Below are 16,382 nucleotides of genomic sequence, written 5' to 3' on the forward strand. Positions count from 1 at the left end.
CACCATCCACTGGCCAGCCTGGCAGGAAGGAGGGGAGGGGAGTTGCTTTGGGAAGACTTCCTTGCCTCCCAATCTTTCTTCTCCAAGACCACAGGGGTTGAAATTCCTTAACAGAGATTCTTTCCTTTGGGTTCCTCCTCTTGGGAGCTATTAAAAACAACAACAAGAAGTAAATACTCCTGGGAGGAATTGCATGTTAATAGGATCTTGATGTCTGCTTGGTGAGTGCTTGATGTTTTGAGAAAAGGGGAAAGAAAGTTAGAAAGATGCTCAAATGAGGGAAAAGAATATAACATAAGGAGTTTAAATCTGATCTTTTGTCATTCTCCTGCTCATTCTCCTTTCCCTCACCGGCTTTACCCCTGGCCTTAATAAAAATGCCAATTGTCTGTCCTACCTTGGAGAATACTTTTCCAGACTCCCTTTCAGGGAGTTTTGGGATGCTTCACTTTCTCATGAGAGAGAAGGGCCTGGTTGTCAGGCCTGATGCTGGGAGAGTCCCAAGGACAAAAGAAGCAACAAGAGAGGTGTACTTTGGCAAACGCTACTAAAAATGGGGTGTTTGGAACATTTAAATTCAGGCATGTGGCAGGAAAGCTGAACTCAGCATCCTCTGGGCTAAGGCAGGGGCTCCTTATCCCAGTTCTGGAGGCCGGGCAGAAAGGAGATTTGGGGCATGGGAGTCAGAAAACTAGAACTGGAGTCCTTCCAACAGTAAAACAAGGACCAGCATGATGAATTCCATCAATTAGATGTAACACATGTAAAACGCCTAGATTGCACACAGTGGGTCCTCAGCAATGTCAGTGGGATGGCATGCCAGCCACATTAGAGAAGCCTTGCTTCATCTCTACATCTTCTGTTGATAAGGTTTGAGTCCTTATTTACTATATGGCAGATAATACTTTAAGTCCTTTCATATATTAGCTCATGTAAGGCACAGAACAGCCCTACCAAGTAGATGCCATTATTATCCCCATTTAAGATGAGGAAACTGAGGCCCAGAGAGATTAAGTAATTTATTCAAGGCCATACAGTTAGTAGGTTGTACACTAGAGTTTGAATCCAGGCAATCTGGCCCTATAAGCAGTCATCTTAGTCATTATAATACCGATAATATTAAAATCATAATAATGATGATCGAGCGCAACCTATGTATCAAGCACTGTGATTGGCAAGGTGAAGATGAAGCCAATGCATTCGAATGTCCTTGGAGACAGTGACCAAGAGATCACTAACTTCCTGAAGGTAACACCCCTCCCTGGTGATTTTGGGGAGATAGGTAGAGAAGGGGATTGCAGGGGAAAATTATCTTCTGCAGCTGGGATATGCAGCTCCATGCATCTCTTTAATCCACGTGGTTTTCAAAGTCAGATCTTTTCTTACTACTGAGTGAATCTGACACAATTCTGCAGCAGTGTGCACTTGGTTTCTTCCAGCTGCCCTCCTCCTAGTATTTTCCGTTTGTTATGTTTTGTGTTTCAAATATTTAGCTCAAGCATCAAAAGTACCGTCCAGAGTTAGGTGCTTATGTTTTAAGGGCTTTAAAAAGTTGATCATTTGATTCCCCTCTCCCTGGGCCATTTGATGTTAATCTGAATGAGTGATCTATCTAAGTAGATAGGCAGTAGAGCTGCGAAAATGAAACACCAGGCCCCAAATCCTCCTGGGCACATTTGTGCTCTTTCCAGGTTAAACTTCCCAAGAGGGCTCTCAGTGGGCCTGAAAAACATCAGCCGTCCAAGTCACAGGCAGTCAGCAATCTCTATAGGCTAATCAACAGCAGAGAGAAGCTCTAACGCCGTTTCTGTTCATCTCGCAACGCGCAAATCAATCCACTTTCCCAGCATCCTGCAACTTTATTGAACTCTCGCATCCCACTGCAGAGGACGCCTCCGAACTCTCCTTAATTATATATTTGGCTATTTGCAATCGTGACTCGGAGTTGCAGTCGTGACATCACGGAATGGGCCTCTTCTCAGAAGGCTGCTGTAGCTGCAGCATCTTTCCCGCCCTACTGAGCGCTCACTATAAGCCGGCGCTGGGCTTAGAGTGCCACGGCGCAAGTAGTTCCCGGGGAGCGGCGGTGCAGCCTCTGTCCCGGGCGCTTGCAGCCATTGTGGGGTGGCCGCTGGCCTGGCCGGGTGCTGGCACGCCCTCTCCGCGCTGCGACGGGCGGCCTGGGGAGGAGGGGTGCTCGGTGTGCACTGGAGGGGAAGGCTCCGGCCCAGCGCCGCCCGCGCGGCCGCCCTCCAGCCAGCTCCTCTCCGCCGCCCGCGCCCCCTGAGCCTCCTGGGCGCGCGCTTCCAGCCCCGCCCGCGTACGGCAGGCGCACGGCCGCGAGCGCGCGCCCTCCCCGCGCCCCCGCGGCGGACGCACGGCCGCGAGCGCGCGTGCGCCCCTCGGAACGTCCCCGGGAGCCCAGCCAGAGCTAGCGCCGGGGCCGGGCGCGCAGGAGTGAAAAGGAGGCGGCGGCCGCTGCTGCGAGCAACAGATCCGGGCGCCGCGAACAGACTCGCTCTGCTGTTTGGCGATTTTTTTTTTATTTCAAAAAAATTTACTAAATTTGAAAATCTTGCATTTTTAAATGGCGCTGGCCCTGGGTCAGAGGGCGGTTTTCTCTGCATCAAGATGGGTTTTGCCGTTTCCGTCGTGGGCACCAGTGGTGGCCTGATTGTCAGTCTTCTCCCGGCGTTTTTAAGGCCAGGAGCCGAGCGCTGCATGTAGGCGAATCACCACCCTACAGAGCGGTTTGGCTTTTTAAATTATTGCTGTTATTATTTTGGGCAGAGAACAGTCGATCTCGTGCACGCCGTCCCCTCTGCAGAAGAGGCTGCCAGTCGGAGGTGGGTCGCTCAGAGGGTGAAATTCCTCCCGGGGTGAGCGAGCCCCGGCCCCGCGCGCAGTCCAGCAGCCCCGCGTGTGTGTCCTCCCCCTGCCCGCGCCGGGAAAATGGAGGCTGTGATTGAGAAGGAATGCAGCGCGCTCGGAGGCCTCTTCCAGACCATCATCAGCGACATGAAGGTAGGACGCCGGGGCCGCGGCGCGCTGACCTCGCCGCTGTGCTTCGCCTCCACCCCGGGCCAGCTGCCCGGCCCTTGCCTGCGTCGTGGCCGCCGGCCACCTGCGGGAGCTCCCGGGCTCGGGTGTCACCTGCTCACCCCGGGCGCTGCTCCGGGCTCTGCTGGCTCTGCTGGGTCGGCGGGCGGGCGGCTTCTCTGGGGGTGTCGGATGCCCCCTGACCTCTACCCGTTCATTGTCCCAGGGGGCGGCACCATCTCTTTCCCCTAGGAGCTCAGGGCCCCGGCTCCAAGTTTTCCATTGTCTGTCCCTGCACTAAGTGTCTTCGTCCCGCCAGGGCTGGATGCCCGGGTGGACACCTGATTCCCCCGGGTACGGAGTCGGGGCGCCAGGCGTGGTGGTAGGGAGGGATTGGGGGCTCTGACCGGCCGCAAGGAGTCCCCCGGACTGGGAGACTGGCAGGGAGGTCCTAGGTTATCAGGTCTACCCGGAGTGCGGGGATATGAGCAAATTAGTTATTAATTAGGCTGTTCCAAAGCTAGTGAAGGTGTGCATGCCTTCCCTCAGCCCTCCCCGAGGGCGCGGAGCAGAAGTTCCCAGGGCAGCCTTGCAGGGGTCCCTCCTTCCCCTAGCTGAGGCTCCCTGCCTGAAGGAAAGATTTACCCCCCACCCCCAAATAACTGTATCCCGCCCTCCCAAACACACACACACACACATACACACACACACACTCTCTCTCTCTTTTTAGGGTTTCTCTTGGAAGGATTGTGAAGATTGTGTGTATGTGCGCGCGTGCCTGTGTGCGCGTGCGCGTGTTGGGGGCGGGGAACAACACCCTGGCTTTTTCCTGCAAAGGGTGGGACTGGGGATAACCTGATCCTCAGATGTGGATTTTCTGGTGCATAGAGATAGACCAGGGCCCTATGTTACTCATCCAAAAGGAAATACAGCCAGCCGCGCGAGCTGGCTGGAGGTGGGAATTGAGGGTGGTGGGGGAATTTTTTTTTTATGTGTATTTAGGGAGCTTCTCTTTGGCTCTAGCCCAGCCCCAGTTTGCCTCAACAGATCCAGATCCGGGGAGGTGGTGTTTAATTAAAAGCTCGGCTTCCAAAACGAGTGGGCAGGTTTGGAAAGCTGTGCAGCGAGTGGGTGTGGACACCCCTCTTCAGCCGCTGCCTGGGCGCCTGGAGGAGCTTTTGTCTGATGAAGTGTAGGGTTTGGAGAGGCTTCGTGCCTCGGAGATGGACTTTGGGAAGGAATGCCCAGCTGTTATGGCCGCTTCCTCCTTTTAGAACCAACTGCCACCTCACCCAGGGTGAACTTTACCAAGGTGCCTCTGTCCTGGGCTTGTCCATTTTGAAATCCTTCGACAGAGCTCATTGCCTTTTGTCAGAAATTGACATTCGTGTAGCATAATCTGCAGCCAGACCCTGCTTGCCTAGGAATGCCTCTAATCCAGCCACTTGGAATTAGATGGATTATTCCCCGTTCAGAGACAGCCCCTTTCATTCCTTTGCCCCTAAACCACATTGAATTATTAAAGTGGTCTTTTGAGGCAAAGATTGGTGCCCCTCCACGGACTCCAGTATTAATTGTTAACTTAAATTCTACAGACCTTATAGACTATAGTCAAACAAGATTTGGTTTGAGGCACGAATGGTGTTTTCTGGTCTCCAGGGGAGGAATTTGAGATAGGTTGGTAAAGCTGCTTATGTTTTTTTTTTTTTTTTGAGGAGATAAATGGATGTTTCCAGTCCCTCAGTAGTAACAAGGAGCCCAGTGATCTAACCGATCTACCCACTGCAGTCCCAAAGTGAACACACCTGGAGTTTTTCTCTCTTTGTTCTTTAATCCAGAATCCAGGCTTGGTCTTTCCCATTGATTAGCTTGAATCCAAAGCCCTTCAGAAGGTGACCCTGTCCCAAGGGTGGACCGTCCTGCTTTCTACCTGCCATCCTGTGGCTGCTGGGCAGTGTGTTGCCCCAGCTGCGGACTCCTGGGCGCTAAGGTGGTGTTTTTCCCCCTCTGCAAGGTTGCAGTTAAAAATAAAGACTTATTTAATGCCCAGTGAATGCTGACCTAGAGTTTGTGGGTCCCGACTTCTTCCCCTTTGAGTTTAGTAGGTTTGTTCAACATCCTGTGGGAAAGCATATATTTGAAAGGGTTTTTTGTTTGTTTTGTTTTGGCAGTAAGATTGTCAAAGCAAGGTGGAGTGGAAGACTAAAACATGCGGTGGGGTCTGCAGAATTTTAGCCTTTTGGGAAGTCGAGAGATAAGGAAAAAGGGAGTGTCTGATTTTCAAGGTTGTTTATGCATAAGACATTTACTGAATATTTTCATGGAGTTTTCTTAAAAGGCTTCTTCATGCATTAGATGGCAGTGACATTTTAAAAGGAAAGGGATAAGCAGTGTATAATGTGCAGATGCATTAAGTCACTAGCTATAAAAGTCAGTTTTTAATATCTGAAATCAGCTGACTTTCTAATGACCTGGTTGTCTTCTTTTTCTCTTTTTTAAACTCCCAAATAATACCTTTGGTCCCCTTTCTCCTTGCTTTAGGGAGAAGCATAAATGTCGGAAACCCATTTGGAATGCCATCTTGATAACATTTTTAAGTTATTTTCTCAGATGTAATGTTGGACTGGGGTGAGAAAAGGGTAAGGAAAATGGTTTTATTAGTAGCATTTGATTTTCCAAGGCAGCACAGGAAGGGAGTCAGTTTCCTCTTTGGAGAAAAAAAAAAAAAAAACAACAAAAAATGAAGTAATTTCAAGTAATTTCAATGCCAGGCCTGGCATCATCCATCTTCTGAAACCCCAAAATCTCAAGGTACAGAAAAGCTCGAGAGAATTCTTTTTGCTTTCTTCTAAGATACTTCATCTGGCTAAGTGTTCGAATGGCTGTCAGGGTGTGTGTTTTATCCCAGGGGGTAGGGTGTGGAAGAAATCCTGACTTTTCTTCCACTGGGGTCTAGCACTGCGTAAAGCAAGCAGCAGCTGTTAAATAACTTATTGATTCTTTGACTAGAGGAAACGTGGTGGTTTTTTCCCTTTATTCCACCCTGCTGTGGTGGTGGTCACTAACGAATGGTGGTGTGCAAAATCGCTTACTGGCTGTCTTTCCTTCCATCCACATAAATTACCCATCAAGCCGTCTGGTGTGAGTTGGCCCCAAAGGAAAGGGGAGACAAGATATTCGTGTGGCTGGTGGGAAGGGCCATAGCTGATTTGTCTGGGGGAACAGTCTGGAAGTGACTGCTGACTGCCTTCTGATGTGTAGACAGTGCTGACTGCTTTAGGGAGGTCCTGGAATCTTTCTGTAGTTTCCATCCCAAGTCCTCGGAAGGGTGGGCTATGTGCTACAAACAAATTTGTGCCTTTGCTTTTCAGTGATGGAACGGGCATAGAATTTGGGGATGTTTGAGGAGTTTTTAAGACCAGGAGACTTTGCTGGCCAAACTTGAGGGCAGCTCACCTTGTGGATGACTTTCTTTTAATATTTAACTTGGCTTGGGAAAAAAAAAAAACAGTTGGATGCTAAAATCAAATATTTTCCTCACCCTTGTTGCTCAAGAACCAGCATGTCAGGAGCTGAATTGCTGAATTGGGCCTGCTGCAGGGAGAACTTTGTACTAGGTTAGGAGAGTGTGTTCGGGGTTCTGTGATGTGACTGGGGTGTAAAAACCCCCAACCACACCTGATTCCTCCACCCCACGTGTCACTTTAGACAGGGGTGTCCTGTTACCAGCACCTGTGTGCAGCAGAATAGGAGCCTTGTTTAGTTCTTCCCCGCCACCCCCATCCCTGTTGGCCACCAGTATCCTCTCTTCTAAGTTCTGTGTAAAATTAGAACTGCTAAAGGGACTTCTTGGATTCCATGGAAATCTTTCTGCGGTTCAGCATGTCGTGATATTTTCCCTTGCTTATCATAAGATCAAGAATGTGGGTAGTGGGTCTAGCGCTGGGTAATGATTTCAGGGTTGTTTTTGTCCCTTCACTGTTTTGGGATTCCTGTCAGAGGGAAGTTCACTTCCTTGCTGTTTACTGAGGGCTTACTATGTGGAAGGCCTTTTGCTAGGCCCTGCCCTTGGAGAGCACCTTGTCCTGTGGGCTGCAAACAGATAATGTCAATACAATATGGTGGCCTTGAAGGAAGGGCTTGTAGTCCAGCCTGGGGAAGGGCGTCAGTCTCTGCAGGACTTCCCTTTGACATTTCAAAAAAAAGTTTTCTCTAGGAAGATATTGAAAACCCAGCCAAGGCCTCAGCCAGGTGCTCTGAGGGAGGTGGGCCGCTCTCTGTAAACGATGACAGCCACACAAAGGCAGGACAAGCAGAGCCCTTGTAAAGGACAGATGGGCCCCATGTTGGCTTTTCTCTCAGCAAATGGCTGTGTTTGGCTAGGGTTTTACAGCTTCCTCATTTTGGGCCCGTGGGAGAAGACGACAAAGTAAAGATGTCATAAAATTGACAGCAGGAACTGCCCGGAATGGGTGCCTGCTCAGAGATTTAGGGCCTCGTCTATGTAGATCAATCTTTTTGGTTTCTTAGGTGCAAATCTTGTTGTCATGGTCTGGAAAGATGTCATTTTTGGTCTTGGCTTGAGGGTTTCTATGGGAAAACCCCCTTACATCCTATTTCATCAAAGAGGGGTAGGGAACCTGCGGCCTCCAGTTCACATGTGGCCCGGCAAATCCCCAAGTGCAGCCCCTTGACCAGTGCAAACCTCGTAGAACAAATCCCTTTATTGGAAGGATTTGTTCTGTAAAATTTGGATTCAGTCAAAAGGCCACACTCAAGGATCCAGAAGGCCACATGGGGCCCCAAGGCCACAGGTTCCCCACCCGTTAGAACTTGTTGCCCGATGCAGTGAACCTTTATGTTCTGAAACTCCCCAGTTTGGAATGCCCCAGATGGAGAGAGGAGGTCATTCCTGGGTTTCCATGGACGGGAAGCTGAGTTTGAATTTTGCCTGGGTCAGTAATCACCTAGTTCCTATTGGCATAACATATAGTCATTCTACAGTATTTATTGAGCATCAGCTGTGTTGCAGGCATCAAAGTCAGTGTTACTATTGCAATAAGTAAAAACAAAGAATTTCCGGTTAAATGTGCATTTCGGATAAATAGCGAACAATTTTTTAGCAAAAATATGTTCCACCCCTGGTGTGTCTTCTCAGCAGCTGACCTCTTGCCCTTTGAACTCTTCTTTTGCATCTTGGTCATGGGGAAAAGGAAAAAGCTGGAATGATATCTGTCAATTTGGCTAGCTCACTTGGGGTTATTAAAATGCTTAGAAGGGTGGAAAAGTTGAAACTATCGATCCATCAGATGCTTTATCTACAATTTTCATCTAGGCTTTTTCCATCTTCGCAGGCATGGGTGAGAGCTGGCAAGATGCCTTCTCTGGTGAGACCATTTAGATGTTCAAACTGGGTATGGAAAAGTGAGATCATTTTGAGTTCCCCAGTACTTCTTGGAACTGCCTTCGGGCCCTTTCCCCCGAAACCCACACCTCTGTAAAAACAAACAATTACCTTTCCCCAAACCAAACCAAAGCCAAAGGACAGGTTTAGCTGTGGAGGACATCAGACAAAAGGTATTTGAGGCCTCTTAAAGGGAACTGACTGATGCCTTAACAATTTAACTCAGATTTGCAGATTGCATTGCTGATACGGCCTTATTAAGTAGCAAAGGGGAGAGAACAAACGGAGTAAATGGATTGGCTGAGCATTAAGGAAGCCTGTTGTATTTCATAGCCGAGGTTCTCCCTTAAATTAGCTGGAGACTGCAGAAGATTTCATCTGAGTATGTTTCACCAAAACAAATCAAAATGACCAAAAAAATAAAAAGCAGTTTTCAGTGCAGAATCCATTCCAGAGCAGCCCACCTCTCAGCGCTTGGAAGGCCTTGGCATGCAGCTCTCTCACCTTGGCTGCTTCCTGATTTAGTTGGAGGTGGCTGTGTTTTTACCTACTGAACAAATGTGAGGGTTTTGGTTGTTTAAGATGTGCTGGTGTGCCACTGGGCACATAGTAGGTGCTCAGTGTACACTGCATGCCATGAGCAGGGGACAAAAAGGACTTGGTGGGGGCCTACTGTGTGCCAGGCATTGTGCTAAGTGATTGTTGTGCATGATATCATGTCTTCCTCGCATCTACCCACTTAACAGGTGAAAAGACTGAGGCTTAGAGGGATTCAGTAACTTATCTAAGGCCATGGGGAGGTGGAGCAGGTACTCAGATCTCAGCCTGTTTGGCCCTGAAGCTGGAGTTGTGTAGAGTGTGCCCAAGTAAGGGAGAGAGAGTGTGTAAGCTTGAACTGAGATGCTGTGAGGCCTCTTGTGGGGTGGGCAGCTCCAATCTGGCTGTCACATTTGTGGAAGTCGTTTCATTTATGACATGTTAACATAGCATGGCTTCCTTCCCTCTCCCACTTATCAGTCTTCTCCAATAGACAACTTGGCATCCCCCGCTTGCCTCTCGTTCCCCTGGGTGTGCAGAAGGCACAGAAGCTTTGGGGCCAGGCTCAGGCTTGTCACCTTCAGCATCTGTTCTTGTCCTCACACAAAGTATATGGAGTCTTCTCAGTGACTGGCCATGGATCCTGGGAATCTGTTGGTCCCTGAGGTTGGGCGACTCTGCAAGCCTGGCCACCCCCTCCCACTCCCATAATCATCTGAGTTAACTAAGTTCACCCAAAGTTCAAGTGACTTCTGCAAGAGAACTCCTTACCTTGAACTCGCTTTGTGTCCAGCCCTGGCCCTCTCTTGTAAAAGAGCTTTCTGTATTTAATCATGTTCCAGTAGCCCTCCCGTTTGGGCTGAGTTGGTAGAGCCATTACAAGTCTGTGTTTGGAGCAGTTGATGGGCTCGCCAAGAAAAATCCTTCCTGTGCTGATTCTTGGCATCTACAGCTTTGGTCATAGTTTCTAAGTGGTTTTTCTTTTCCTGTCTAGTTTAAGTGGGGTGAAAAAAAATCAGTTGAGTGCCTTTTGAGCCGTGTGTTTTTATTTGCTTTCTTTCTCTCAAAGAATTGGACGGCAGAAGTTTCAGCTCGTTCGGCATCAGCAGCCTCCTGAGCACTGGTGGGCAGTGGGGGAGCAGATTTTTCCCGTGTTTCTTTCCTCTGCCACCTCCTGCACAACAGGGGCCTCCAGGGGCTGCAGGAGTGGGTCTTGCCAGAAGAGAAGGTTCTGGGCAGGTGTACCTCTTTCGGTAGAATGGGCGTGGTTACGGGGAAGGGACCTTTGGGTTCCCTGGGAGCTGGAAGATGCTGATGCCTGCGCCCCACTCCCCAGAGCCCCTGATTCCGTGCTCTGCGTGCATCCTGGGCCTTAGAATTTTGAAAAGCAGCCAGGTAATTCTAGTATATATCCAGGATGGAGAACTACTGAGATAAGCCTTCCCCTTGCACAATTTCAGCCCTCAAAGTGTTTTCTCAATCTTACCTAAGTCTGAATAGAATCACCTTTGGATAGTGGCACAACAATGTGGATCTACTTAACACTACTGAACTCTGTGCTTAATGAGGGGGAAGATGGTAAATTTTAGTTATGTGTATTTTCAATTGAAAAGAAAAAGTATAGAAACTTCGGGTAAAATGTTAAAGTATATAAACTGAAATAGAAAAATAAACAACCAAAGCATCTTCAGAATACTTTGCAGTGTTTTATTGATCAATAATAGCTCTGTCTAATACAATTTTCTGCAATGATGGAAACTGTCAAATACATGAGCCACTAGCCACATGTGACTGTTGAGTACATGAAGTGTGGCTAGTGTGACCAAGGAACTGAATTTTTAACTTTATTTACTTTTAATTTGTTTAAATTTAAATAGCCATATATGGCTGGTGGCTATGGTGTCGAATGGTGCAGATCTATAACTTGTAAATAAATAAAAATCGTATGCTTGCTTTGTAACACAGCTTCCTGCCTGTCCTTCCTTTTACATCTTGCTGGCCACAACACTGCTGTAGAAATTCTGGAGCTACTGCTGACCTAGGAATCAAAGGGATCTGATTTCAAATCTGGTGGGCAAGTTACTTAGTCTCTCTGAGCCTCAGTTTCCTCTTCGGTAAAATGGGTCTAATGAATTACTCACCTTATAGGGTCATGAGGATTCTGAAATGAGACATTGTATATGGAGGTTTTCACATGGTGCCTGGTGCACATGGCACTCAAATGTCAGCTGCTGTTATAATATTGCTCAGTCTTCTAGACTGGGGATGAAATATCTTGAAGTCTTAAAATCAGTGTAGTAATTATCTCCTCCATTTCTCTTAGGGCAAACACTGCCCCACCCTTAAGGAGCAGTATTTAATGCTTACAATGAAGTTGTCGGAAATGAACTTGAGTTTTTTTTTTTTCTTGCTAAATAAATCACCTGAGTTCATTGTGACTGTCAGCTTGTCCAGCCGGGCCTATTTGCATTCAATTTCTCAATTTGCAAACCCCACTGTCTGTTTATAGGGGTAGAGGAGGGTGGGGTGCCTTGCGAGGGGCCTCAGGGCATTTATTTTAATGCTTTAGGAAACAGAAAGTCTATTTTAGAGATGCTAAGCCCCCGGGGAGGGGAGTTGCTTTTGTAAGGGCCATCTTTTTCTGTCTACAGCCTTTGAGTTTTCTTCTTTTTCTGGGGTGGCTTCGCTTGCCTGTAGCCTGCCATGTAGCGGCAGCTGTGTACTGAACCTCTGCCACTTCCCAGGACTTGGCTGTATGCGGGTTCTGCCTGCCTGCCTTAGCCTGCTGTTTGAGGACCCCAGTGATTTGGCCCCAGCCAAGTGGCCTGTTATGTGCCCCATCTTTCCCATCTTGGGTTCCCTGGCTTCCTTGAGCGCATCCTGGGCTCCTCACTCTTGCAGTGTGTCCTGCCTCTGCCATTGCTGCCTGTTAAATCCTCATCCTTCAAGGCCCCATCAGAAAATGACCTCACCCTCTGGTCCCTCCTACTTCCTCCAAGCTGGAACCCCTTAAGTCATTTTTCACATTCTTTGTTGATTCTACCAGGTATTTATTACATTCGCTCTTAAAAAGTGGTTGCCCTAGGGCTTCAAAGCCTGGCCTTGCCTCTTTCTAGCTCTATCACTCTGGACAAGTCACTCAACTTTCCTGAGCCTCAATTTTCTTATCTGTTAAGTAGGGGAGGAGGTGAATAAGACTTTCCTCTTAAAGTTGTTGAGTATTAAATGAGAAAGTGTATGTAAAGGGCTTAGCATGAAATAAGTGCTAACTAAATGCTCTGTGTATCTGCCTGTGCTGCCCTAGTAATTCCTAGCAGAGCACCTGCCCACAGTGGCACTGGGTTTTGGATGTTTCGGAGAATAGGAGAAACCTGTGTCTTCACTTTGATAACGCAGTAGACAAGAGTGCAGTGCTTTTCAGCTTTCAACATATAAATAATTTGAGAGCACACAGTACATATATTCAACAAATATGATGCCAGGCACTGCTAGGTGGTGGAGATAGACCTATGAACAAGATAGACACGGTCCTTGCCCTGAAATGCTCAAGCTCGAAGAGAGGCAGGCAAGTAATTAGAATTTAGTGAGATCTGCACCATGACAGAGGTCAGCACAAGATTGTGTGGGGGCTCTGGGGAGAGAGCCTCTGCTTCCCATTTGGGGTGGGAAGAGAGTTTGGGAAGACTTTTGGTCTAGGTGACACTCAAACCGAGAACTGAGTTCTAATTTACTTATTTAACAACCTTGATGTGACTACCAGGAACTATGCTAAGTGCTTGACAAGTAAAGACTTATTTAATCTCTCAGTGACCCAGTGAGGTAGTTATAGTAACTATGAATGTTATAGTTCCCATTTTACGATGGGGAAACTGAGGTGTAGCGAGCTTAAGCCATTTGCCCATGTGGTACAACTAGGGACAGGCACACCTGGGGGTTGAATCCAGGCAGTCTGGCTCCAGAGCCTGTGTTTTTTGCCACCCTGCTGGGCTGTCTCTTACAACATAGCATTTTAGATTCTGTAATGGGTGCATTTCATCAATCTCTTTGGTTGTTCTGTCTATACCATTAGGACTCAGGATGAGCCAGATAAAACACACGAAAATCTAAACTCGTCTCTGAGACTCTTCCAGAAGCTCAAGGGGTCTCCCTGTAATTAAAGAGGAATAGGACCGGGCTGTTGACATGAAGCTATTGGGCAATTGACTCCCCTGCCTCTAACTTGTCAGCAGAGAGAACTATGTGGGGAACCATGGGGGGGTGAGACCACAGGGTCAGATACAGCTGTCCAAGGTGGCAGCCACACAACACACTTGTTTTGCTGGAGAAACCCCTCTGTCAAGGGTCGCCCCAGTAACGGCTCTGCACCCCACATGACTGAGTGCAAAACAGGAAGGGGGGAGATATTTGCAGCAGGAGGCTTGGGGATTAGTTCCCAGGGAGACCTCACTTCTGAGGCCAGCTCTGTTCCTGCAGCTGAATGCACAGCCATTAAGGAAGTCTTTGAGTTTGGTTTAATGGTCCCTTTTTGTTTTGAAGTGACTGTTTACTGAACCTTCAAAGCCAACTCTTGCGGCAGGATGTGATCGAGGGCCTGAATAATTGGATGAGGCACCCCTATAGGAAGCAGGTAGAGGGGAGCAGAGCCAGGAGTAGCCCATGGCCAAGTCCTCTGTCTGAGCTGCCGCTGGAGGGACTGAGGTCGTCTTGCAACCAAAAGTAGAGCTGGTGCAGGGGTCCCCTGGAACCTGGCCTCTTTGATGTGATTCTGGCCTTAATTAGGAACACCCTAATTAAGTCACAGAGGAGGCAGCTTTTTTCTAAAAAAAAAAAAAAAAAATTAGCAAATGTTTTGAGAGCATTTCATGAGGGATTACTTCTCAAAGATTATGTAAGTGATGTAAAGTTAATGGAAGAAAAACTAGGAACTTCAGTTAAGTAAAAAATAAGTGACTACAACCACTTGATTACAAGGTGGGTTATGTATAGACACTCACAAGAGCACACACATTTTAAACAAAGGGTCATGCGGCCTGTGCGATGCCAGAAATTCTTTTTTTGCTTAGCGACCTAGTGTCCTTCCTTGCCTTTCTATGTGTGTAGTTATAAACAAGGTCAGTTTTTTTTTTTTTTTTTTTTTTTTTTTGAGACAGAGTCTCACTCTGTTGCCCAGGCTAGAGTGAGTGCCGTGGCGTCAGCCTAGCTCACAGCAACCTCAAACTCCTGAGCTCAAGCGATCCTCCTGTCTCAGCCTCCCGAGTAGCTGGGACTACAGGCATGCACCACCATGCCCGGCTAATTTTTTCTATATATATTTTTAGCTGTCCATATAATTTCTTTCTATTTTTAGTAGAGGTGGGGTCTCGCTCTTGCTCAGGCTGGTCTCGAACTCCTGAGCTCAAACGATCCGCCCACCTCGGCCTCCCAGAGTGCTAGGATTACAGGCGTGAGCCACCACGCCCGGCCAACAAGGTCAGTTTTAATGGCTGTGCAGTGTTGCACTGTTTTGCATGTCTATAGTGCATTTGGTCAACACTTATTTGAGGGCCTACTGCGTGCCAGGTTCTAAGTGCTGCTGATATAGCCATGAATAAAATGGACCCAAATCCATGCCCTCCTGGAACATTCTAGTGGAGTAGGGGTGCCGGTGGGGGAAAGACAAATGGAGTAAACCAATTCTCTTGTACATGAGAAGGATCTGTGTGCAGTAGGGAAAAAAAGCAGTGTGGCTGTTTTTAAATAGCGTGGTTAAGGAAGGCCTCACGGAGAAGGTGACACTTGAGCAATAACTTGTAAACTGTGTGGATATTGGGGGAGGAATGATCCAGGGATGGGAAGAGCATGTGCAAAGGCCCTGAGGTAGGGGCCAGTTCCTTCTTCATTCGAGTTTAGGCTGCATCCAGTTTTTCACTAATTACAAGCAGCACTGTGATGAGTTAGTATATCTTGATGGGTATATCTTTGTTGCTGGACAGCCGTTTACATCGATGGTTTCCCCCTGAAGCATTTATCCTGGGTCAAAAGCTGTGCAGTTCTTGAGGCTTTTGAAACGCACTCCCCAGTGCCTTCCAAAAAGCATTCTCAGTTCACACTCCCCTGTGTGAGTGCCTATCTCCAGGGATTCCTTCTGAAGGAGCCAGACATGGACATTAGGACCAAGAAGTTGCTGATCCCCAGCTTCCAAGAGCTCAAAGGGACATGTGGCATCATATCTAATGCAGTGATTCTCAAATCTTGCCGTATGTAATTTTTAGCAAGCAAGAGTGTACCCAGGGAGTGGGTTAAAATGCAGATTCCCAGGCCCCATCCTCAGAGACTGTGTAGATCTGGGGTGAGGCTCAGGAATCTGCAGTTTTCACAAACACCTTGGGTGATTCTCTGGTAGGTTTTGCTGGGATTGCACCAGGAGTAGGTGGAAGGTGGGGATGGCTCTCGGGCCACCCTGAGCTGCTGAGAGCTTCCTCTGCAGCTCCTGAAATGAGTCGAGAGCTATCTCCCTGCTCTCTGTCCCCTGCCCCTCCACAGATATTCCTAGAATGTGTTCCAGGTGGACAAAACGAGTCCTGTGCCTAGACATAGCATGGTCTCCTCTACTTGCTTTCCTTGGCTGATTCTGTCTTTTGCAGGGAATGCTTCGTCCCTCCTCCTTTCTTTCCTTCCTCTTTGCCAAGAAAATTCGTGTTTAGCCTTGAGACTGAGGTGAGGCCTTACTCCACTCTGGAGAGCTTGCACCAACCCTACCTTCTAGTACTTTATACTTGGAGTGTGCCACCCTCCAGGGCTTTGGGATGGATGGTTTCCACCTCAGCTTTCCTGCTAGACTGAGTTCCCCAACACTTGGGTCTCTTATCTCTGTGTGACCTACCCTGCATACTAGGTGCTCATTAAATGTCCCAGTCAGGGTGACTGGCATTGTATATTGTTTCATTAAAGCAATGTGTGCTAGTCACCCGTCTAAGCACTTGTCCTTTCCCCCATAACCTCATAACCATCATTTGAGGTAGAGACTGCCATTAGCATCATCTACAAGGCAGCATCAGGTGATTAAGTAACTTGCCCAAGGTCACCCAGTGGGTAGATCTGAATGTGGCAGACTGGCTATACAGTCATGCTCTTAACCACCGGGCCACACTGGGCCTTTCAGACTCTGGAATATGGCCGCACGTTGGGCTCTCTATCTAGGCAGAGAGAACGACATTCAGTGGAAAGACACCTAAAAAAAAAAGGCAATGACTATAGCAATGACAAACACAGTCACCTTTTTTTGTGACATTGGTGGCCTCTGGTTCTTCTCTGGCCACGAGGGCATCATTCCTAGCAGCTGGGGTGGGAGTTGGAGTCATGGAGGAGGTACTGTCTTTGCTTCAAAGGGGACATCTGTCTTGTGGAAGGTGGCAGAGCACAC

General features: G+C 48.1%; 1 protein-coding gene across 12 annotated transcripts in view; it reads left to right on the plus strand.

Annotated features, from left to right (window-relative positions):
- Nucleotides 1-2,448: 2,448 nt before the first annotated feature.
- Nucleotides 2,449-16,382, plus strand: part of MTSS1 (MTSS I-BAR domain containing 1) — a 155,237-nt gene continuing 141,303 nt past the window's right edge. For 9 of the 12 annotated variants that reach the window (XM_069465411.1, XM_069465416.1, XM_069465413.1 and 6 more), the window contains exon 1: nucleotides 2,450-3,024. In XM_069465411.1, the coding sequence (XP_069321512.1) occupies nucleotides 2,953-3,024 (72 nt within the window). In that variant the 5' untranslated portion in view covers nucleotides 2,450-2,952. Of the gene's footprint in view, nucleotides 3,025-16,382 lie in introns of all 12 variants that reach the window. The other 3 variants (XM_069465412.1, XM_069465408.1, XM_069465407.1) reach the window with 3 other exon arrangements.

The sequence above is a fragment of the Eulemur rufifrons genome, chromosome 3 (genome assembly GCF_041146395.1).
Source record: "Eulemur rufifrons isolate Redbay chromosome 3, OSU_ERuf_1, whole genome shotgun sequence".
NCBI lineage: Eukaryota > Metazoa > Chordata > Mammalia > Primates > Lemuridae > Eulemur > Eulemur rufifrons.